The sequence below is a fragment of the Diabrotica virgifera genome, chromosome 1, assembly GCF_917563875.1.
Source record: "Diabrotica virgifera virgifera chromosome 1, PGI_DIABVI_V3a".
Lineage (NCBI taxonomy): Eukaryota > Metazoa > Arthropoda > Insecta > Coleoptera > Chrysomelidae > Diabrotica > Diabrotica virgifera.
The window spans coordinates 300,780,699-300,806,806 of record NC_065443.1 but is presented as its reverse complement, the minus strand read 5'-3'; the positions used below and the strand labels follow the sequence as shown (position 1 = coordinate 300,806,806).

The 26,108-nt window shown below is 33.4% G+C and overlaps 1 protein-coding gene across 2 annotated transcripts in view; it reads left to right on the top strand.

The window, feature by feature from the left end:
- Positions 1-26,108, top strand: part of LOC126879182 (serine/threonine-protein phosphatase rdgC) — a 736,378-nt gene that overhangs the window by 590,512 nt on the left and 119,758 nt on the right. For both annotated transcript variants that reach the window (XM_050642225.1, XM_050642224.1), the window contains one exon: positions 18,788-18,824. In XM_050642225.1, coding sequence (XP_050498182.1) covers positions 18,788-18,824 — 37 coding nt within the window. The remainder of the gene's footprint in view (positions 1-18,787; positions 18,825-26,108) is intronic.

The window sequence follows — 26,108 nt, the reverse complement described above, 5'->3', positions numbered from 1 at the left end:
TTTTTTTCGTAAAATTAATAATAAAAGAGTTATCAGAATTGAAATAACTGAAAATAATGTTAGTTATCCATAATTTTTCAAAAAAAAAAAATTTCAATTAGGAGGATGTAATTGCATATTAGAATATAGTTTTTAATTCCAAACAACTTTTCATAATAGCAATTTTCAATATTGTGAAAAATAAAGCTACTTTACTCTTGAGTGAAATTCAAACTTTTTGACATACCTCGTATAATATTCATAAAATTTGATATCTGATGGTTGAATCTTAGGTTTTGGACCATACAGAGATTTTTATGAAGAATGACTTTTTTTCGTAAAATTAATAATAAAAAAGTTTTCCATATGGATACAACTTACAGGGACATAGTGTATAATAATTCCATATCATATCAATATTGTGAGCAACATATAATTTTTCTTATTCAATGACATTAGGTATGAAATATATGTCAATTTGACAATTTCAATTGACAATAAAATATGAATTATTTAAGAAAGTTGCAAGATTTCTCCGCTATTCGCGCACGATCGTTTCTCGTATCCCCTCCAAGCACTTGCACACCGAGAATAGTCCAATATAATATGCATATATTTTCATTAAAGAAATTCGTAATGGTCATTTTTAGCGATAAAATACCAAGATGCTCTTGATAATCCTCAGTGTGTAAAACCAAAATAAAAAAATGTATTAACAGTACCCTCGCATTTCTCCTCTTGACTGTGAATTTTTCTATTGTTCGAAAAAAATTCCGCTATATAAATAGTCTGTCAATGCAATATGCAGCAGATATTAAATAGCAGGGGTGTCTCAAAAAATATTTAAGTTTTAACTCAAATTAATTAAAGTAGGCAGGATTTTGCAAAGTACAAAGGATTAGTTTTAATAGTTTTTTGGCCAGATTTGAGCCTATGTACTTTATGAGTTTATTAGTTTATTCGGTATTCTGTTGTCTACTCGTGATTTTCTATTTTTTAATTTCCTTAATGCTTCCTTTACCTCTCCCTCCTCTTTATTAATTTCTTCGTTTGTCCTCACTCTGATGTTGGTGTTTCATTATCGTGACCTTTGGCAAACAGGGAACGAAAGTAGTTCTCATGTCTATGCCATGAAAGTAGTACCTACTGCCCTTGTTTCCTTCTGAACGTGTTTCTCTTTTATAAACTCTTTCATCTCTTTTCTTTGTCCTCTGATCACCATATTTTTTCCCATAGAAGTCGTGTTCCATCTGTTTTGAGATCTTCCAGTATTCCCTCTTTATTTGTCTTACTAAAGTCAGTTCATTTCGGATTCATTTATAGGGGTTGTATGCATGTTGTGTTTGTTGTATTCTGTATTGTAAAAAGACTCTCTTCTCTTTTTCACAGTTTGTCTTCACTTCCTCTCTAAACAATGGGTTTATAATTTTGACCTGTTAGAGTTCATTACTTTTCTCTCTTCGAGTGCTTCTGTTACTGCGTCAATTATGATATTTATGAGTTTCCCGAGCTTTCCTTGATCATATCGTTTAATGTTTAATATTTCATTCATTCAGTTATTCATTTATTAAACAAAGAAAACTTGAATACCTAGGCCACATTTTGAGACATGATAACTACCATCTTCAGTTGATTATCCAGGGAAAATAGACAGCAGACGGAGGCCAGACAGGAGAAGACTCGTGGCTCCAAAATCTGCGGAAGTGATTCAGTCCACATCGGTTGAACTACTATCCAGAAGTATTCATGTAATAGCCAACGTTTGCAGCGGATAGAACACTTCAAGGAGAAGAAGAAGAAGATATTTTTCGGGAACACAAGAGAAAATGGAAAAAATTTGCTATATTTAATCTTTAAAACTTGATTAATTGTACTTTTTACACTAATTAGAGTACAAACACGTCAAATATTAAAAGAATGACTTCATGATTTGTAAGTTATTTTCATACTATATAGTTTACGTCTACGTTATAGAACTTTGAACAGAAGAAGAAGACTATAGAACATTGCTAATTTTTTTTAACTTTTTTTATGCAATGTTTTCTATCTAGCTGTGGTAAACTTTTCAATTGTGCAATCTGAATTGTGCTCCGCAATTCGCCAACCTGAATAATTATGTTGCTTTACTAGAGACTATAAAGTTCAGACTAATTAAAATGAATCTTTTGTCGACGAGTTTCGCGAAAGGATAAGTTTCACTCTATTATGCAGAAGTTCCTGGATTCTTGAATGAACTGGATTTCGTATAATCTATCTGGCTAATTTTCTTTATTTCTTATATTAGAATTAATCTGTATAATCTTTCTTTGTAAACAACTTTTTCTTTGAAAAGTCATATATTGCTTTGTGACATGGCAATAGTTTTCCACATATAATGATTCCGCCTTAAGGATTATGATAGTTCTAATCGCTGGCTGATTAGCTATCTGTGCATGTACTGATCCGCTCAATTCGAAAGCCCTCATGTTAATTTCTCTTGGGCACTGCAAAATTGAAAAATCACTTCCTGAAATACAGAGGTCTATTCTTCTAGAGGAATAGAAACGCTTAAATTTTCACCTCTACTGAGTATTTGTGCACCAAACCCTTCTGCAGTTTTAGATTCGTCTGTGTACCAGGTATAACCATGCAGTCTGTGTCGAGTGTTTATTCTGCAATTTCCCTCTCTTGGACAAATGTACAATTGAAAAGGTACTTTAGGCCTATATATGGGTACCATAAGGTCATAAATCATCGTATATTCGATATTCTTAATTTCATTTATGAGGTTATTATGTCCTCATCTAACCGCTAAGTTACTCAGGATTTCTCACCGTCTGTAATATCCCATTCTTGCTTCTCCCTTATAATTGGGGTTTATAAAAAACCTTGTTTTGTATAAATCATGTTTATAATATAAACATTGGTTTATTTTCTAATCTTCGTATATCTCATCCTCTATACCTAAGCTATTTTTGATTTCTTCATTTCTGACTTTTACATATGCTAGTTACTGTTTCCATTTTTTCTGCTTCTGTAGACACATTACCCTCTATCTGTTGTAAAAGTTTTTTATGAAGGCTTTTGGCTTTTGGGGTTTTTTGATTTTGTTCATATTTAAACATTCATCAAGGATACTTTACTCCCTTTGAAGATTTCTCAATTTCAACACACGAATTTTTTTGCGCCCCATATAGTTGCGTTCCGTCTCTGTGGTAAATCGTTTTCAATATTATCTTTTTATAAATAATTCTTATCTTAAAAAGGTGGAATTTCTTCTATCTTTGTATTGTTCGTAGGTATTACTTACTGTGGCTGTAATATTATTACATTCTTTCCTTTTCTTGTATGCTAAATTTTTTTATTTCGATGTGAAACCTATCCTTAGATCCTTGCTTTAAAAGTATTGAACCATTTTCTCAAGATTTGAAGTCTTGAACCATTTTTGCAGTTACTTAAACGCATCAGAAAATCACATGGGGAAAAACCTTGTACCCTGTAAATGTACCCCTACCATATATGGACTCAATACAGGGCCGTGCGTTTGGGGCAGTCCATAAAAAATCTATCCTTAGAAAAACAAACTCGAAAACGTCAGATTAAGACAAAGTAAGTTAAGGACATAAAAGACAGTGTATATTTCGAAAATCTGACAATTTGAACGAGGGGTATAGTCCTGTCGCCAGGGAGTTACAACGGCTGCCTTAATTCAGATGGACTTACCCAAGTTTTTTTTATGTATTTTGGCCCGTAGAACTCGAATTTTTTGGGTAACAGTCGATCAGGATGTCGATAAGATTGTTATAAACAAAGAACTTGAGGAATCACATAACAGCGATTTTTCGCAAAACAAAACCTTTTTTGTATTTTTTGGGTGATTCTCAGCAAAAAATGTTCTTACAAGTTCTTTCGTAGGATGAATAGTTTTCGAGATAAACGAGGTTAAACTTTCAAAAAATCGAAAAAGTGCAATTTTTGAACCCGAATAACTTTTGATTAAAAAATAAAATAGCAATTATGCTTACTGCATTTGAAAGTTCAAGTTAAATTTTATCGGTTTTAATTATTTGTATTGCTAAAAATTAAGTTTTTATTTGTTAAACAAAGCCATAAACACATAGTGTTTCCAGTGCCCAATGCATGTGTTTTAATATTATGTAATCTATTGTCCTTTTCATGATCATTTTTCAGTGCGTAACAAATGATAGGAAAAAGGCTAAGTCCGTGATAATACACATTTATGACATTTATTCTAACATGACATTTTAGTTAAATCTAACAGTTGTCACATTTTGTTTTCAATTTGGAATAAAAACAAATCAAATGTGTTTCTTGCATTTATAAAATGGTATTTTCTTTGATTTGTATAGTCTTATAAATTATACAGATTATATTTGTAATATTATTATCTAATTAAAAAAAAATTATTTTTTTATTATGGCGCCATCTATCGACAACTAGAATAATAGAATAAATGTTATAAAAATGTCACCGACGAAATGTAATCACCGACGTGTCTTTTTTTCTGTCACATACAATTTAATGCGTTAAAAAGAAATCGAAAAACTGTGACGCACTGAAAGATGATCATGGGAAATACTGTACGTAGAAATTGTATGTATGCGCGCCTACTCGTTCGATTTCAAATGAGAAATGCATTGAAAACATCATTCAATCACTATGTGTTTATAGCTTTGTTTAACAATAAAAAAATTAATTTTTAGCAACGAAAGTACCTAATCAAAACCGATAGAATTTGACTTGAACTTTCAAATGCGGTAAGCAGAATTGCTATTTTATTTTTCAATCAAAAATTGCAATTTTTCGATTTTTTGGAAGTTCAACCGCGTTTATGTCGAAAACTATGCATCCTACGAAAAAAAATATAAAAACATTTTTGGTTAGAATGACCCAAAAATACAAAAAAAATGTTCGGTTTTGCGAAAAATCGCTGTTATGTGATTCCTTAAGTTCTTTGTTTATAACAATCCGGATCACCTGTTACCCAAAAAATTCGTGTTCTACGGGTCAAAATACATAAAAAAACTTGGTTAAGTCCATCTGAATTAAGGAGGCCGTTGTACCCCCACTGGCGACAGGACTAGTAAGGAAATGGGCGAGTCACAACGATTCACAAAAAAGCGAATATTTCGCGAAATTAACATCAAGTCGAAAAACTGAAAAATACATGCTCAATATTTTTCAAAAATCTGTCGAAATTTTAAATAGAAACCTCGCGATATTTCGCGAAAGAACATCAGATCGAAAAGCTCTAAAATACGTGTTCGATATTTTTCAAAAATTTATCGAATAATTCCAAATACGACCCCCAACGGAGGTGAGTGGTGGAGGTTACCTTAAAATTTTAAATAGGAACCCCTGTTTTGAGGCGATATATGACTCTATATTGATGGATTATGGATATATGACGCTATAAAAGGATCAAACGATTTTTGGAAATGTAAAATGAAATTAAAAAATGGAAAATCCCCACTAAAATGGAAAACTTAACTTTTTTGGTTTTAGGACCTAATCTTCACAACCCAATAGGTTCCCATGACGCTTTAGTGACTGCAAATTTACCATCCAAAGCTCTCCTACTATTATTCTTTATAACATCTTTATAAAGTCTAAACTAAACTTTCTGCAAAAACTTCTGCGTCGAATAATATCTAACTGAATACAATGCAATTCATTGCTACATCTCTCTACTTATTGGTTCTTCTAGTCCTTTTAATTAACTCGTAACTCCATCAACTTCACTTCGAAACTATGACAAGGAATTTCGAAACTATCACCAGCATTCTAGTGGTACACACGGTATTTTAATTGCCTCTATTACATCGACTTCACGTACTTAGAGCTTTGAGAGCGGTGCGAAGTTGCCGAGTGAGCGAAATCGCTAAGCTAAAGTTTATAACTGAAAAGTGGAACACAAACAAAATGTATGATGCGCGATGTGGGAAATAAAGTTGGAGTTTACAACAAACACAAAGAGGAGTTTCAAACTAAACAAAATAGGTTTTTCCAAAACTTTGAATAATTTTTAGGTAGGGACTCGTTTAAAATTTTAGTAAGGGAGTTTGTAAAACACTTTTGATTAAAAAAGTATATTCTTGCATATGAGACGAAATCTTGTAAGCTTATATTATATACAGACACAGAGTTAGACACTCTCTTGTACTAGATAAGATTTGGCCTGAAATAAAATATTTAGAAGCAATAATTTACCCTTCGTTTTATTCTTATACAGTGGAACCTCGATAACTCGGATTAATCGGGACCGCGGCCGATCCGGGTTATCGAAAATCCGGGTTAGCCGGAGAATATAGTAAAAATTAATAAATAACCTCCATTACAATTACAAAAACATGAAACACGTATGCACAGTACACATCTAAATTACGTATAGTTTTATAGAGTATAGAGTTTTGTTCATTTCTTGGTAAAAAACTCAGTCATACTGTAGAGATGTACCGACACCATAATATGGTAGGTCTGGATCCTGCGTACAAAAAAAAATTGATAAATAGCAAGCTGAAAATTTGTTATTAGCTTAAGGGTGTCTAGTCGGACAAACATTAATATATGGGAACACTGGAACAGGGGAAGTTTTAACTGTGGGACAGGTTAAAAATTTGGAACGGTCAGACCACGAAAACGGCACATGTATTTTTTCCGACAGAACAGACTTAAACTCTCCGAACAGAGATTAAACTCTCATGCAAAAATCAGACTGCTATTTATCACCAAATTGGCGTTTTAATGAGTGGAACATGTAGAATATGTCAAATGACAGGAATTATGACAGGTGATAAATAGCAGTCTGATTTTTGCATGAGAGTTTAATCTCTGTTCGGAGAGTTTATGTCTGTTCTGTCGGACAAAACAAATGTGCCATTTTCGTGTTCTGACCGTTCCAAATTTTTGACCTGTTCCACAATTAAAACTGCCCCTGTTCCAGTGTTCTCATATATCAAAGTTTATCCGACTAGACACCCTTAAGCTATTAATAAATTTTTAGCTTGCTATTAATCAACTTTTTTTTCATACGCGGGATCCAGACCTATGGTAGCATAATATCATATTATGATGCTGCAATAAATTTATTTTAAAGATTCGTCTTTATCAATCCTACCTAATGTTTCTAGTTTCTTTTCCATTGTCACTGCAACATTTTTACGTTTTGTTACCATTACGTAGACAAAGCAAACACAATCTGAAGCACGATTACATTACAGAACGGAAGTGATTAATAGGCTGTACTACACACAATACAAGAATTTTTAAATAGTCACGTCTTTTTTAAACAATGCTAAGACAGTTTGACATAAATAAAGAAAAAGGAATACAGACAGGTGTCTGTTCTTTCCGATAAGCTGAGACGGTCGCTCTGGCTGCCGCCGTGTGCATGAATCATTTTTACTATTGTACTTATGTGTTCAAATTACACAAATACACATTATCTCTGAAATATTATTTGGCCTACATATATTTTTATTTGATAAAATTGTTAAATTGTTTATTTGTTAAATTTTTGTCTGATGAAAATCGGTCCGGGTTAGCCGGACTTCCGGGTTATCGGGGGCCGACTTATCGGGGTTCCACTGTAATAAGTTTTTAATAATTTCTTCTTTCCATTTTTAGGAACTAAGTTTTCAATTTTTTTCATCAATAGAGTTTGTCTACTGTTTCAGTAGAATTCTGAATAAACTTTCTTTCTCATTTTTTAACATCCATCATTTGAATTTTTTATGCACTACGTTTGCTTCTTCTGATCAGTTTGCTACATATTTTTTTTATTAAGTAGAATGAGAGCTCCTTTTTTGATTTTTCTATTTCTCGTGTCACTTTCTTTCATGGACTTTAAGACAGCATTTGACAGTGTCACATTAAAGGACGTTATCCATTTGTTACACTCGAGAGAGGTACCTCTAGGAATAATTAAAACATCTACCAGAACAACACAATAAAAGTAAAAGTGGACGATGAATTAACTGACCCAATTGAAGCCGGCAATGGGATAAGACAGGGGGATTCCTTGTATCCTTTATTGTTCAACCTGATCATGGACGAAATAATAAGGAAAATAAGAACTAAAAAGGATACCAAATGGGAGAAAAATAACTTAAAATAATCTGCTATGCGGACGATGCAATACTAATCTCTCAAAATGAAGATGATCTACAACGTATGCTGCGCTAATTCAACATAATCGCCAGAAAATTTAACATGTTAATTTCCTCAAAAAAGACAAAATGCATGGTTATAACAGCAGATCCAATAAGATGTAAATTGGAGCTGGATGGTCAGATAATAGAACAAGTGATGGAGTTTAAATACCTAGGCATTGCACTATCTAGATATGGAAGGCTCGAAACAGAAGTGGAAGATCACGTAAATAGAGCAAACAGAGGCGCAGGTTGCCTGAATGACACAATATGGAGGAACAAAAATATCGGAAAAGGAATGAAAGGCAGAATTTACAAAACAGTTATCAGACCAATAATGGCATACGCGGCAGAAACACTACCCGACACAGAGAGGATAAAAAGATTGCTCGAAACAGCGGAGATGAAAACCCTTCGAAAAATCGATGGTAAGACTCTATGGGACAGAGCTTGAAGTACAGATATACAACGGAGGTGCAAGGTGTAAAACATTATTAACTGGGTAAGAAACAGAAGAATAGAATGGAATGACCACATAAGCCGAATGACAACAAATAGGATAGTCAGGAGAGCGAGAGACGGTTCCCCAATAGGAAGACGATCAGTGGGAAGACCACGAAAACGATGAAATGACAACTTACTAGAGGCACATTGAAAAAACAGACAGAGTCATGTCCATGTCTATACAAAAAGAAGAAGAAGAAGAAGAAGAAGAAGAAGAAGAATAAGAAGAAGAAGAAGAAGAAGAAGAAGAAGAAGAAGAAGTTCCTTTCATGATTACTGATAAATCGGTCCATTGTACTCTGTGCTCATTTTCACGGGCATATTTGCATATCTGTAATTTGTTAAAGTCTTTGTTGTTTATGTATGTCTCATGCTCCTGACACTTAATGAGCTTGCAGTTATTACCATATAAAAATTGGTACATCTCAGGGAATTTTCTAGATGCAGTTCTTTCAGTGGCGACGCGTGACTTTTTCTAAAGTGTTACCAAACCAGATGTAAAAAAATCTTATTTAAAAATAGTACATTGTTTACCGGGTAGGAAAAGCTTAACATTCCTGGACGACTGTGAAGATTGCTAAGTCGAGGCGCAAGCCGAGACTTAGCAACACAGAGTCCAGGAATGTGGCTTTTCCTACGAGGTAAACATACTATTTTTCCGCAAATCGTTTAAAATTCGACAGATATTGATTGATTTAAAAAAAACGCGATAATTTTATTCCCAAATAAATGGTGCTTTGAAATTCCTAATAAAATTACTTGGGTTACTATGGAAACGTATTGAGGTTGAATTGTCAAACTTGGAAAATGTTGTTGAACACTAACAACTGTACGGAAATATCATTTCCTTACAGTAAGGAAATGACATTTCCTTACAGTAAGGAAGTCCTGACTTTTTCTTCAAGAAATTTTGACAGGAATGTCAAAATTTCCTGGCGATTTGCGGAAAAAAATTATTTTGAACCTCCCAAATGTAAGTTTTTGTTTTCAATCCTGTGGGATAAAATTAAACAAATCACTATTCCCAAATTATATGTATGTAATTACGAATATGTAACAGGTATAACAATAAATAATAAACAAACTATTATTCTATCATAAAATTAACATAAAAAAATGAACAAGTAGGAAAAAGATTATATTTTGAAAACTAATATTTATATTTTAATTCTTCCATTTTCAATATCATTTTTTTTCTTCAAAATTATACATATATAAAAAATATATACAAGGAGAATAACTTTTCAAGTAGTTGATCAATTACGCAATACGTAGCAACACTCTTCCATGTTTAAATGCACGCACACTGTAATCTGTAATAGGTAATACTAAACTAATGTTACAAATCGTCAAAATGGTTACAATACTGATACACACAGCGTGCCCGCGCGCCGTCTCTAACTCAAAATTTTCAGAAACGAGCTAGTCCCGAGCGATAGCGAGGTTTCTCCTGCGTTACCACTGCCAGTATTAACAGCATAATATAATAACGTGTAAGTGCAATGGATTCACATATCTCGCCAATATTGTCGTGCGTCTAGTTGGCTATTTACTGAATTAGGTACTATTAACAAATATTTCTGTTGGTAAAAAATATAAATGGAATTATTTCATAACAGTCATAAAATATTTATTGCAAGATTTTTAACTGTTACCAATGGTAACAGTAACAGTGGTTACATGGACGCTTCGCCAGTGAGTCCTTTGATCTCTCGTGTGTGAAGCTGGGTTTGGCTTTGGACATGCTAGATTTAGACATGGTATATTATCACGGACTTACCTTTTTTCTATCATTTGTGACGCACTGAAAAATTCTTAAAAAGCCACAAAATTTCTTTTGGGCTTTATATCTACTTATTTTCAAGAAGATCTGATCTGATCTGAATCTGACTTACATAGAATATTTGTTTATCTATTTAGTATAAAATATATGTAAAAATATAAGAAACAAGTTTAATCTAGATACTTTATTTTTGTTTGTTTATATTTTCAAACAATTCCACTCTTCCATAGTACCAATGGCCATAATAGATGTGGAAGTACTTTATGTAAATAAATAAATTAACTTTGCCATAAACTTACTCTAACCACTCTGGGGAATAGATAGAATACATATAGGTACATAAAATATAATTTAGTCAATCAAAATAAACCTACAAATTCTCGATAAAAGCTCGACATCCCTTCGGTAAAACATTCTTAAGTGCATCGATATCAAAGCGGAAGCAAAATATTATACACCCAGAGAAGCCTTAATGTGATACCAGGAAAAATTTATTTTTATATTTATAAAAAAAGAGTTTTCACTCTCCTAGCTTATACGCACTAAATTGTGTTACTTACCGTATATTTTACAAGAATAAAAAACCGCTAAACGCCGTAAAAATGAGTCGCGCATACAGTATTCCAGCTACAAAAGAGCTGATTAGTCTGGGCTGATTATCGGAGAATAGGCCATTTTTGGGAAAAGTTATTTACCAGCAATTTTATTGCTGGAATCAAATTATAAGATCCTATATATTAATAATATAGGTATGCAAAGTCCTCAGATAGTGTGCTACTGTTTTTATAAACAAAATGGCGCACGAAAATCGTGTTTTTTTCAATTATTGCTCTATAACTCCGAAGATTTTAACTTTACAACAAAAACACTCAAATAAAAATTCACCGTGATTAAATTCTGCATAGAGACGCGTTTTTTCCGATCTGTTTCGACGAAAATTTTCCTCGGAAAATGCGGGTTTTCCCAACAAAATCTTTAATTTTCAAATAAAGTTTTAGATAAGTAATTATCTACCAATAATTAAATAATTTGGTGACTTAAAAGCCTTTTTGGTTTAGATTATAGTTCCAGAATCTGATGAAAATTAAACGAATATTTTATATTGAAAATTCAATTGTAAATTAATAATTTACGGTCGCAATAATAACCAAAATAATTATGATACACTGATCAAGCTTTGAAATCTTATAAAGATAAGATGCCTATTTAATATGTTGTCAACAAAATATGAATTTTTTATTTTTTTGCATAATCTTTAAATGTTTAAAAAAATAGTTTTAAACAAATTAACGTTTCTCAGAAAGTTTTTATTATATTATAATTTAAAAAAATAGCTAAAATGGGCATTTTAAATATCTTTAAAATGAATGCTTTAAAACTTTTTTGCAACCATTTGTAAAAAAGTTATGAAACAACAAAATAATCATACGATTACTACTGTGTTTATACTTTTTTTAATTCTTTCAAAGCGTAGAAGTGAGTTTAAAGTACAAGCTAATTATTTACAAAAAAATATCGATTATCACTTTAATAGTTATATTTTAATTAAAGATTATATACATATTTTTTTGTAATTTACACGCGCGAAAGTAGAGTAACACAGTACTGTAGCTAACATTTTCACTCGGAGCGACGACCGGCCGCGTGATGTACACTTTTAATAAATAATGCATGCTGCGTGTCAGTCGCTTCGAGTGAACATTTTAGCTCCGACTCTGTATCAGGCCTACGTTTGCGCTAAAAATTACAAAAAAAAAGTGTATTTAATCTTTGATTAAAATATAACCATTGCAGTAATTTTTGACATTCTTTGTGAGTAATTAGGTTGTTTTTCAATATCTGCCTTCACAACGCCAATATTCCAACAGACTGGAACAACGCTACTATGATTCTATTACACAAAGCAGGAGACAAAGCCAATTTAGAGAATTACAGACCGATTAGCCTCCTCAGCCATTTATATAAGTTATTTACGCGAATAATAGTTAAGAGAATGGAAAGAAAGTTAGAGATTTATCAACCAAGAGAACAGGCAGGATTCCGAAAAAATTACGGAACAAATGACCATCTACAAAGTATAAAAACCCTGATAGAGAAAGTAGTGGAATACAATAAACCCCTAGTTCTAGTTTTTATCGATTTTCATAAAGCCTTTGACACAGTTGAACTTAGCAAAATATTACAGGCGCTTAAAGAATGCAGGCTAGATTATAGGTATACAAAATTATTACACAAAATATACTTACAGGCAACAACCACTGTCAAATTACATACTAACAGTAATCGCATAAAAATAGAACGGGGGGTTAGACAAGGAGACCCAATGTCACCTAAACTTTTTAATACGGTCTTAGAACATGCTTTCAAGAGTTTGGATTGGATGACAAAGGGAATAAAAATAGATGGAGAATACCTAAACAACTTACGTTTCGCCGATGATATAGTCATAGTAGCTGAGGATCTAGGTATGGCAAGAGAGATGGTACAAGAACTCGTTGTAGCTACAGAAAATGTAGGTTTAACTATAAACATCTCAAAAACAAAAATAATGACAAATTTGGTACCCAACCAGAACATCAGTATTGGTGGGAAGGAAATAGAACTCGTAGATAGATGTAAATACATGGGACATGAAATTACGATTGGCAGGGATAACCAGACTCATGAGCTGAAGAGAAGAATCGGTCTTGGGTGGGCAGCATTTGGAAAACTGAGAGAAACTTTTAAAAGTGAGTTACCCACATGTCTAAAGAGAAAGGTATTCGATCAGTGTGTCCTCCCAGTCTTGACGTACGGATCAGAAACACTTACCTTAACTAAAGCCTCGGCTACCAAACTAAGAGTCACGCAGAGAAGAATGGAGCGGTCAATGTTAGGAATAACTCTGCGAGACAAAATCAGAAACGAAGAAATCAGGAGAAGAACAAAGGTGACTGACGTCATCGAGAGGATAGCCAGGTTGAAGTGGAGATGGGCAGGACACGTAGCCAGAATGACAGATGGGCGATGGACGAAGAGGTTATTGGAATGGAGGCCAAGAGAAGACAAGAGAAGCGTCGGTCGACCGTCTACAAGATGGACTGACGACTTGAGAAAGGTAAATAAAAAATTGGATGAGGGCGGCGCAGGATAGATGGGGTTGGAAACGAGGGGAGGAGGCCTATGTTCAGCAGTGGACTTTTGAGGCTGGATGATGATGATGATGATGAATTAGGTTGTACCATAGACTCACTTTTAAGCTTTGAAACAATTAAAACTAATTATAAACAACGGAGATTTCGTATATTTACTTTGCTGTTTCATAACTTTTTTGCAAATGGTTGGAAATTTTTTTTAAAGCATTCATTTTCAAGACCTATGAAATACGCATTTTAAGTATTTTTTTTAAATTAGAATATAATGAACAATTTCTGAGAAATGTTAATTTGTTTATAACAATTTTTTTAAACATTTAAAGAATATGCAAAAAAATGAAACATTTATATTTTGTCGACAAAATATTAAATAGGCATCACACCTTTATAATCTTTCTAAGTTTGATCAATGTCTCATGATTATTTTGGTTGTTATTGCCACTGTAAATTGTTAATTAACAATTGAATTGTTGCTAAAATATTCGTTTCATTTTCACCGGCTTCTGAATTTATAATCTATAACAAGAAAGCTTTTATTTCACCAAGCTATATAATTATTGATAAATAAATACTGGGCCAAAAAATTTATTTGAAAATTCGAGATTTTGTTGGGAAAACCCACATTTTCCGAGGAAAATTTTCATCGGAGCAAATCGGGAAAAACATGTCTCTATGCAGAATTAAATTGGGGTGAATTTTTATTTGAGTGTTTTTGGTGTAAAGTTAAAATCTTCGGAGTTATAGAGCAATAATTGAAAAAAATAAGATTTGTCGGCGCCATTTTGTTTATAAAAAAAGTAGCACACTATATGCGGACTTTGCATACCTATATTAATAATATATAGGATCTTATAATTCGATTCCAGCAATAAAATTGCTGGTAAATAACCTTTCTTTGTACTTTACTAATTAGACCAGCGTATTATAACTATTTTTTTTTCAAAATTTAAAGATTATTAAAAAGAAAAATTTATATTTTGTCGATAAAATATTAAATAAGCATCTCATCTTTATAATCTTTATAAGTTTGATCAATGTATCATGATTATTTTGTTTATTATTGCGATCGTAAATTGTTAATTAACAATTGAATTGTTGCTAAAATATTCGTTTAATTTTCATCGGCTTCTGGAATTACAAACTATACCAAGAAAGCTTTGATGTCACTAAGTTATTTAATTATTGATTAATAATCACTTACCTAAAACTTTATTTGAAAATTAGAGTTTTTGTTAGGAAAACCCGCATTTTCCGAGGAAAATTTTCGTCGGAGCAAATCGTGAAAAACATATCTCTATGCAGAATTTAATTGCGGTGAATTTTTATTAAGCTGTTTTGGTTGTAGAGTTAAAATCTTCGGAGTTGTAGAGCAATAATTGAAAAAAATACGATTTGTCGGCGCCATTTTGTTTATAAAAAAAGTAGCACACTATCTGCGGACTTTGCATACCTATATTATTAATATATAGGATCATATAATTCGATTCCAGCAATAAAATTGCTGGTAAATAACTTTTCCATGAATTTTGCTAATTAGCCCACAGTAGATATGAATATTAGGTACGTGGCGCGAAAATGTATTTTCATTTTGGTGGAAAATAAAATTCTAGTTTTATTTTAAAAGATGTTTCCATAATATTTGCTAAATTTGAAGTAAAACGCGCCACAAAAGAATAATTTTGATAGAGTTTGTATTTTGAAGCTCTTTTGTGGCGCGTTTTACTTCAAATATAGCAAATATTATGGAAACATATTTTAAAATAAAACTAGATTTTTATTTTCCACCAAAATGAAAATACACTTTCGCGCCACGTACCTAATATTCATATCAGCACCTTTGTAGCTGGAATACTATATGCGCCACTCCTTTTTACGGAGTTTAGCGGATTTTTATTCTTGTATCAGGAGTTTTTCAAAGTTATTTTTTAAAGTTATTTATAAATGAAATGTATAAAGTTGAATGTAGTGTTTCTCGATTCCACGTTAAGCGTTATAAATGGTCGTCTTTATAGCATTATCTCTCAAATGATCTAGTGTCCATCGAATGTACACTAGTTTTTTTCTATTCAAAATAGATTGAAAAAAAATATTGGTATGTCCGGTAAATGAACTCGGATTGCCCTATCAATTTAGCGTCGTAACCACTGCAACTACATAAACCATTTTGGCGATAATGGTTAAATGGATTATACTTTTGGAACTCGATAACTTCTGAATGGCTTAACCAATTTTGATCATTAAACATGAGTTTGAAACGTATTGACAAGTAGTATCTGATGCATCTAAGGTCAAGTATGATAACTGAAGGTATTACAGGAATTATTGAGCTTCAAAAACCTTTTTTCCCATAAGAAGTATATTTGATCATAATTATGAAGCCTATAACGTAAAAATTCAAATCTTCCCAGATATGCGGTATACACCGTTAGATGCGTCTAGAGTCCCCCTACAAACGCTCAGTTATTGGCACAATTTGTAGGTTGAAATTTTGAGTAATTGTCGAAAAACCAAAATTTCCAAAGTTTAGTTCTTCAGTTTTTCGGGTATACTGAGACGTGTGTAGGTATGATCTTGACCGCTTAGACACTATTTGAAATATTAACTCAACGCTATTGATTTGGTGTATATGCGGTTTTCCTGCCTCTCCTTGAACCTAAGATATATACGCCCAAAAAATATGTTATTTTGTATCTACCTAGCCCTATAGCTGGCTTATGGGTGGTCAAAAGTCACAAACTACACCGGTCCTGAATCAGCCCTGACTCCCTCTTGAAACACAGAAAAAAAAATCTAAATGATGTAACTTTTCCACACACATACATACATATACTTCGTCTCATTTACTTACCGTTGCAAGTCATCCTCGTCATAGCCTGTGACGTCACATAATTACAAGACGAAATATTTAGGCGGTTGGTGTGTTCTTTTTAGAATCATTTTGCCTAGTATACTGGAATTACAGCCACTAGACAAATTTTATTATATACGAGTAAAAATAATATTTGGAGATATCTATTAAGGTTAACCTAAAGAAATACACAATAATATGTTTCATTTAATTTGTATAAATGGATTATAAAACGTTTTTATGAAGCACATTTGCTAGGATCACACTGTAACTGTAATCGAACGAAGATGACATTTTAGAATAAATTGGTAACATTTATTTGACAGTTGCGGTGATGACACTTCATATTTGTTTACATTATTTACTATTGAGTATTATTTGTTTTATTATATTTACTGTTTTTATTATTTACTTTAACGTAAGATTATAACTTAATTATTGTTCTCTATTTCTAAAGTTTTTATTTATTTACATTGAATATTAATTTGTTTTGTTGTATAATCCACGTTTACCATAATTATTTGATCTATTTGATTTAAAATGGATTCAGGATTTTTTTATACTTTGGCAACTCTGCCAACTTAGAACTCTGGCGTAGATAATGACGTGCAACGGTAAGTAAATTAGACGGCCTGTACATACATACATACATACATACATACATACATACATACATACAAACATACATACATACATACATACATACATACATACATACATACATACATACATACATACATACATACATACATACATACATACATACATACATACATACATACATACATACATACATACATACATACATACATACATACATAAATATCCACAAACATTTTCCCCTTTTTAAATAAAAATTGAGTCATATTTCAGAGCCCGGTAACTTTTGAATGGTATAACTGATTTTTAAAATTAGACATGCGTTGGAAAGGTAATCATCAGTACTATCAGAAGCCGCAAAAGTCGGACTTAAATTTTTGGGAGTTTTGTGGAGGAGAACAAAAGCAGACCCTAAATGAGAAGGGCCGTAAAATCCACACCCTTGGATCAAAATGGAGAGTTGACATATGGATGGGCGATTCTTTTCCTAAACTTTAAGATGGAATTTGGCCCAATTTTCAATTCAGTCAGATTTATAAAATCGAAAATATCGTGTGTGTGTGTGTGTGTGTGTGTGTGTGTGTGTGTGTGTGTGTGTGTGTGTGTGTGTGTGTGTGTGTGTGTGTGTGTGTGTGTGTGTGTGTGTGTGTGTGTGTGTGTGTGTGTGTGTGTGTGTGTGTATATAGTGCCGCATGTAGGGGTATTGTGCGCCACTGGCGAGAACTGCCGTTCTCTGGTAATGATCAATTTTTGTGATATTTAAAGTGTGATTTAACTATACTTTATATCAGGCCTTCTTGAGCTATGGGCCGCGACCCCAATGGAGTCGCGTAGCAAAATTCTGGGCTCGAGAGAGTTTTTGTTTATCTTTCTTTTATATTTATATGGGGTCGCCAGGAAACTCGCAATTATAAATAGGAGTCATGAATGAAAAGAGTTTAAGAAGCTCTGCTATATACCATAAATCACAAAAATTTTATATAAGTAAGTATAAATAATATACCTTTATAAAAGGTATATTATATTAAACATATTATATTAAACCCATATTATATTAAACAGTCCCTTTTGGGCTACATTTACATTACACATCGTCTTCAGAATAACAATTCTCTTATCGGTGCTACTTACAAGGTATATGGTTGATCCTCTAAAAATATCTGAGTGAAAATCCTTTAAATGGTATAAAGTCATTAGAAAGTTGCTTTGTTGTATTTAATATTACGTGATGTTTGAACTTTTACTTGATTTTACAGCATGGCAACGCAGTACTCCCAACTATGTGGGTTGCTGGTTCTGAAGGTAACCTCTCTAAATGGACTCTAGATAGCAACTGAAGTTGAGTTGCTAGTTACTACATACAGTCCATGTAGAGAGGTTCTCCTCAGGGCCAACAAACAGCAACTGAAGTTAATGTCACATAATTTAAATAACATAATTTATATAACATAATTTAAATTTTTAGGAAATTGTACATAAAAATTATTCGTTGAAATGAAAAATATTCTATTAAGTGGTATTATGTATTTTGTAAATCCCGAAATGTAAACATTTCGGGACCTCAAGTTCGTATTCCATAAACTGGGATATTCGTATAACCAGTATTCTAATAAGCGGGACCGACTGTATCTATGTATCTAAATAAATCTTTAACGACCATCAAAACCTTTAAAACTCCCACATCAGCTTTCCACAAAACCGAAAGCCGCCGTTGCCGTTTTATTTGTTGACATAAAATCTTTCATTCGAATGCTCTGATGAAATACAAGTCACGATTTGTTTGTTTTAGGTACGGATTCATCAGAGAGGTGCAATCCAAATATAAAGTAAGTGCTGTTTTTATATGTTTTAAAAAGTGCGTGTGTATTTGTGTGTCGTGTATTTTGATAGCGATTCATGTTCATGCTTTGACGAGGTACTAAAAGAATGTGGGTTATTGTAAAATTCGCGTTTGTAGATACATATCTGCTTTGAATAAGTGGATTTTATAGTGATGTATGATGAATTTTTATTTTATGATGTCTAGTAAATTTGAAATAAACATGAAAATTTACGTTTGCCAAAAATTTTATTTAGGTCTCTTTTATTTAAATATTTAGTTGTGTATGTGTATCATTTATTTCCTCCAATTATACAGATATACACTGCGACGTGCTGGGAAAAATCTGACAACACTGCCTTATACATCAACTCTTCCTCTCTCTTCTAGCAGCCTTCGAAGATGGAGGTCCCAGTCACTGTTAATGCCAATGTAAAATTCATGCTGTGATACGTTTTTTAAATACAAAATGGAGTTCACCTATTGGCATTCATCGTCAGTTAATCGAAGCTTATGGGTCCTTATATATGGATCAGAGACATGGACACTGTCGAAAAGCGATGAGAACTTATTAGGTACGTTTGAACGGAAAATCCTCAGACACATACAGGGTGTCCCCGAAAATAGTACATTCCTTTAAGGTATGAATATAATTCACAATTAGGAACAAAAAAGTCCTATAACATTTTTTTCTAAAGTTAGCCGTTTCCAAAATAAAAATTACATTGTTTTCCATATACGTGAATTTTTATGTACAGAAATTTAACCAATCTGACAACGTCGCCGTCCGCAGTCAAGGGGCACTCAATATGATCGTTTGTGACTTAAGGCTTTTAGGATAATCCAACCTTATTTTATTTACTATTATTTCAAGGTCGTCGACATCTATGTAGGTTGACCAATTGAAAAAACAGGTCATCTTATCAAATCTATGGTCATAACCAAGAAGGGTTTGGGGCGATGAACTCCAACTAAAGGGTGTCCGACCGAGGCGCCTGCATGGAGACATAATTATTGAGACATTCTTTTTTTAGCTAATTTGTGACCTATAAATCCTTTTCATTTTTCCTATGAATATGTAATTTAATTTAAAACAACAATTTTGGAATGAACACTTATTTATTATAACATAGGTACTTGAAAACGTAATTAAACAAGATAGCTTAAATTGTTGGTAAAAGTTAAAATTTTAGGAATCAAAAGATCTTTAGGATTTTAATTGGGGATATTTTTCTTTCGTTCCAGCCAATTTTAAAACCTTTTCTTTTTCCAATATAAAGTTGTAAAAACTAAAACAGTCCATTTTTAAATTGTAGACTAACTACCTACTTACAAGATTACAGAAAGGGTATCCACTCCCATATTGTTCCTTCCTCAGTCCTTTGAATGTTCAGGGCAGGGATCGCAAACACATACTTGCATATCTTTAAAAATTCCTGGTCTGGTATGCGTTTTAAAAAACAAACCCATTTTTCGTGACACTGAGGTAGTTTGTTATCTTGATCAGTTCATTTTTTATTTTTTTCACTTACAAAATCCCTTAATGGTGCAAGTTGATCAAGTAGCAAAGTATGATTTCTATGAATGGGGTTTTCATTCGAATAACACAGAGTTTCTTTAATTTGTTCCAACTGGGAATCTCCTTCAAAGCACCCATTTAAACTTTGAGAAAGTAGAAAAAAGTACGCTCCATTTTTCAAGATACAGTAAGTTTGCAGGTTTCATAAAAGTCATTAACTCCAGTTCTGAAGTTAATTTCGTCTTGTTGCATAATACTGCCACACTTAAGAATGGATTTTACATTAAATGATAAGAACTGTTCCTTTTTTCTTCTGGTCAAAACTATGAGAATAGGTTCCAATACATCATTAAGGGAGCGTTCAAGTATTACGTAACGCGATTTTGGACCCCCCTCCCCCTACGTAACGCACTCTACTTAATGGGCGTTTAACTATTGCGTAACGCAATGTTTGAAGATTTTTGACCCCCCCCCAGCTGCGTTACGTAATACTTGAACGGTCCCTAACTTTCATGACACTTTTTGTACTTCTTTCAATCTTTTTAATTCCTTGCTGAAAAATATTAAATTCTCTATGGACAAACCATATGTATTAATTATCCACTTAAAGGATTATATTGGATGGATCGAAGAGAGACGCAACAAAAATCATCAACCCAACGTCACATATTATGTTCTAATAATGCCAACGTAAATACGGGACATTTGGGCATCCCGGGAGACTTTTTCGGGACCCCCGGTACGATCGTTAAAAAACGGGACAATCCCGTTTTTACGAGACGTTTTTTCATCCTAATGTAGGTACTTAATATCTGCAAAATAACTATTTCTTGTTTTAATAATATGGCATTTGCTATTATCTGAATTAATTAATGTTTTGGATTAAAGCTGGAAATTTTAAATACATTATTTTAACATAAGTAAGTAACTATCTACTATGGTTTAATTCGTAAGGTTACGACTGAAAATACAACAGAAAATGTTCAATAATGTTTACTAAAGTTGTGACTGTCTTTATTTAGATTTTTGTACTGCACATAGTTGTCAGATTTAAATTTGCCTTCCAAAATGTATTTTGATTTTTTGCTCAAACAGCGAAATTTAGAAAAAAATGTTATAAGACTTTTTTGCTCTACATGATGCCTTCTACCTATGCCTTTAAGGAACGCACTATTTTCGGGGACACCCTGTATACAGTGCTAGTCAAAAGTCCGTACCCCCCTCTTATCTTTTGAACGGTTATACCTATAATAGTGAAATTTGGAGGGAGGAAATAAAAGGACGTAAGCTTCTTAACTAGTCATGACAGGTGACGTAATAGTGACAGATGACGTTACAGAGCCACTGTGACCGATAATTTTAAATGGGACCTTATGGCAAGTGATACCTTGTTTGAAAGGTATTCAAAATACCTATTCAGTCATACTAATTTTTTTGGGTTTAAGTTTATTTTCATTTTGGTGAATAAATTAAATAAATATAATATTGTACTTTCGCATTTAATTGATAAAAATTCAAATGTCCGCCTATGGTTTTGTTGTAAAAAAAAATGAACGTTTTTCAATTCTCTAGTAGTTTTTACGACAACATCAACCTTTTTGACAAGTAATCATAGGCGGAATTTAGAATTTTTATTAATTAAATGCGCAACTACAATTTTATATTATTTCATTTATTCATCAAAATTAGCTTAAACTCAAACAAAATTAGTATGTCTGAATAGGTATTTTCAATACCTTTCAAACGATGTATCACTTGTCATAAGGTCCCATTTAAAATTATCTGTCACAGTGGCGCTGTAAAGTCATCTGTCACTATTACGTCACCTGTCATGACTAGTTAAGAAGCTTACGTCCGTTTATTTCATCCCTCCAAATTTCACTATAGGTATAACCGTTCAAAAGATACGAGGAGGGTACGGACTTTTGACTAGCACTGTATATATAAGGGGGTAAAAGATAATGGGCCGGACATGTGATAAGAATGGTTGAGGATAGGCTACCAAAACGAGAACTGAATGCTAGAATGCAAGGAAAGAGACCGGTTGGGAAGCCACGAAAGCGCTGGGAAGACACAGTAAACAGCGACGCACAAGCCCTTTTAGGAGTCCGTGTATGGAGAAGAGCAGCCACAGACAGGCAAGGGTGGAGGCAAAAAATAAAGGAGGCCAAGGCTCAATTTGAGCTGTAGTGCCGTAGAAGAGAGAAAAGATAATGACGTATGGCGCAGAAGATATAATTTTGAACTATACGTAGCATACAACGAACTTGACGTTATAACTTCCATAAAAATCGGACGTCTGCGCTGGTTGGGCCATGTTGAACGGATGTTGGAGACCGAAACACCAAAATATATAATGAGGCAAGCACCAGTAGGGAGAAGGTCAAAAGGAAGACCCAAACTTAGATACATGGAACAAGTGGAACAAGATCTGAAAACACTTGAGATTACCCACTGGAAGAACAAAGCAAGTAACAGAACAGAATGGCGGTAAATACTAGAACAAGCCAAGACCCAAAAAGGGTTGTCGAGCTACTGATGATGATGATGAGGAGTAAAAGTGCATATCATTTCAACATGTTCGCAAGTGGTGTAGAGTGTAGAAACATTGTCAACATGTGAAACAGATATGCGCTATTACCCATAAACTTAGATTAACCATCGATGAATGGCAATATGTGAAATCACAGGTGTATTACAGCGTGAATTTAACATTAACAGTAACAGCGACCGCGATCTACATCTTCGAAGGCAGCTAGGGTATCACTGTGATCAATGCAGCGAAAGCGAAACTGATAAGTAAAGAGAGAGAGAGAGAGAGAGAGAGAGAGAGAGAGAGAAAGAGAGAGAGAGAGAGCTTATGTATCAGGCAGTGTTGCCATATTTCCCCCAGCACGTTGCACTCTTTCTCAGCGGCATAGTGAACCTTTTTTTACGAATGACTCTCGTAGTCCAGAGTGCATCGTCCTTTTTCAAAAATGATTACAAAAGTTTTAAAAATGGTTTTAATTGCTTCGTTTGAGCGGGTCTACCATTTTTTGAAAAATTTCAGAGTGCAGGTTGGATGCGTTTCAGCACGCCCCACGCCTAAAGCTGCAGCTCTAACGCAGTTAGGTTTTGTGATTGCAAAACTATAATTTTTAATTTTAATTAGAAGATTATGCTTTAGAATAAAATAACTTAAAAATAAAATAAAAGTTCCATTTTTATTCAGTTGCAATGCGAAGGCAAAACTGTCTTATTTTTCACTTAGAACAGGAAGCGCAAACCAGCACTCTGAATCCACGATTTTCGACTCTTTTGGAGTCATCATCGGAGAGGCGTAGGCTTGCTGCTTTCTGCTCGAAGTGACAAAACCACGAAAACTTATTCTCGCATTGCAACTGACGTTAATGGGGTATGTGACTAACGTCATCTGGTCACTGAAAGGCAAAGTTTTCAACCTAATATAAACATTAATAATATTGAAAAATATTAAAATTATTAGGTTGAAAACTTTGCCTTTCAGTGGACAGATGACGCTAGTCACCTACTTCATTAACGTCAGTTGCAATGCGGGGATAAGCTTTCGTGGTTTTGTCACTTCGAGCAGAGAGCAGCAAGCCTACGCCTCTCCGATAATGCCTCCAAAAAAAGTCGAAAATCATCGATTCAGAGTGCTGGTTTGCGCTTCCTGTTCTAAATAAAAAATAAGACAGTTTTGCCTTCGCATTGCAACTGAATAAAAATGGAATTTTATTTTTATATCGGTCTTTACTCCTTTGAGTAACTAGGTCCATTTTCCGTTGGAATTTACCAGCTGAACAGACGGGGTCGTGAATTGCAACTTTTTAGAATTCCCTCTTGTCTTCACTGCAGCATCCATCTGGCCTGAAATTTTTAGAAGCCATGAAGGTGTTACCAGGGAAATGGACCAATAAGTTTTCAATTAAAAATCTTTTAGTAATATTTTTAATATTTTTCAATATTATTAATGTTTATATTAGGTTGAAAACTTTGCCTTTCAGTGGCCAGATGACGCTAGTCACCTACTTCATTAACGTCAGTTGCAATGCGGGGATAAGCTTTCGTGGTTTTGTCACTTCAGGCAGGGAGCAGCAAGCCTATCCCTCTCCGATGATGACTCCAAAAAGAGTCGAAAATCGTCGATTCAGAGTGCTGGTCTGCGCTTCCTGTTTTAAGTGAAAAATAAGACAGTTTTGCCTTCGCATTGCAACTGAATAAAAATGGAATTTTTATTTTATTTTTATATTGGTCTTTACTCCTTTGAGTAAAAAGGTCCATTTTCCGTTGGAATTTACCAGCTGAACAGACGGGGTCGTGAATTGTAAGTTTTTGAATTCCCTCTTGTCTTATTCGCTTCAGCATCCATCTGGCCTGCAATTTTTAGAAGCCATGAAGGTGTTACCAGGGAAATGAATCAAAAAGTTTTTAATTAAAAATCTTTTAGTAATATTTTTAATATTTTTCAATATTATTAATGTTTATATTAGGTTAAAAACTTTGCCTTTAAAATAAATTATTTTGTCGGACAAGTCCGACACTCGCAAGATGTCACTCTTGCGTGGTACAGTTTTGTTATTACAAAACTCTTAATTTAAAAAAAAAAGATCAAGGCAGGTTTTGTTTATATTTGATTCAGAGTTGGACCACCATCTCCATATAGCTATTTCAGCATCCTTATGCCTCATCGGTAAAGCTCAGAAGTCTCAACTCTGAAGGAAATACAAACAATTCTGCCAATTTAAGGCAAACCATCGCAATACAATGAACCCACCTCTGAGACGCAATTCAGCGACATCTCTCCTATTACGAGGAAAACAACGAAAAGCCCCAGATGCAAAGTTTACTACCTTTTAAACAATTAGAATAACTGAAATAAAAATATAATAAACAATATTTTAAATCCAAGACTTTTCGTTAATAAACTGCTTTCTGGTTGCATCCCATATCTCCGGATTTTACAATATATAATCACAAGAGACGACGAAAGTAGGAGAAAGCAAATAGAGGACGCTTAGGCCACGCATTTACCTTCCCTTCGTCAAGGAAAAGGACCGAAAGACAGTTTTAAATACTCAAACTGAGTAAAAATGAAAAAGATAAAAAAATATCTTAATTTTTTATTGAATGTATTAATAATTAATTACTAATGATTGTCGATCTCTTGTCCGACTTTATAGCCTCGTTTCTTTAGTCGGACAACGTAAATATGTTAATTACGGCAGGTTATGTTTTGTTGTTGCGGAAGCTAAAAACAGAAATCTGGAAGAAAAGTGTGAAGAAATTGAGATATTGGAACGTAAACACGATTCCTTCAACCTACACAAAAAGATCAAAGAAGCAGCAGGCATCTATAAATCAAAAAGGCCGGGACACTTAACAGACGCTCAAGGAAATCCAATAGTTGATATTGAGGAAACAAAAACAACATGGATGAACTATGTGACAACAACATTTGAAAACGATAGAAATGTCACCATCACACAAAATGAAAATGACGATACCGGACCACCTATTCTCGAAGCGGAAGTAGAAGCTGCTATAAACAATATTAAGGAGGGAAAAGCCGCAGGACCAGACGAGTTCTACTCAGAATTTTTGAAAATTATGGATAAAGACGAAGTCAAAAGACTTACCTTGATCTTCAACAATATATACCAAAGTGGAAAAATACCCCAACAGTGGCTAAGATCAACTTTTATAACAATCCCTAAAAAACCCAATGCCAAAAAATGTGAAGATTATCGAATAATAAGCCTTATGAGCTAT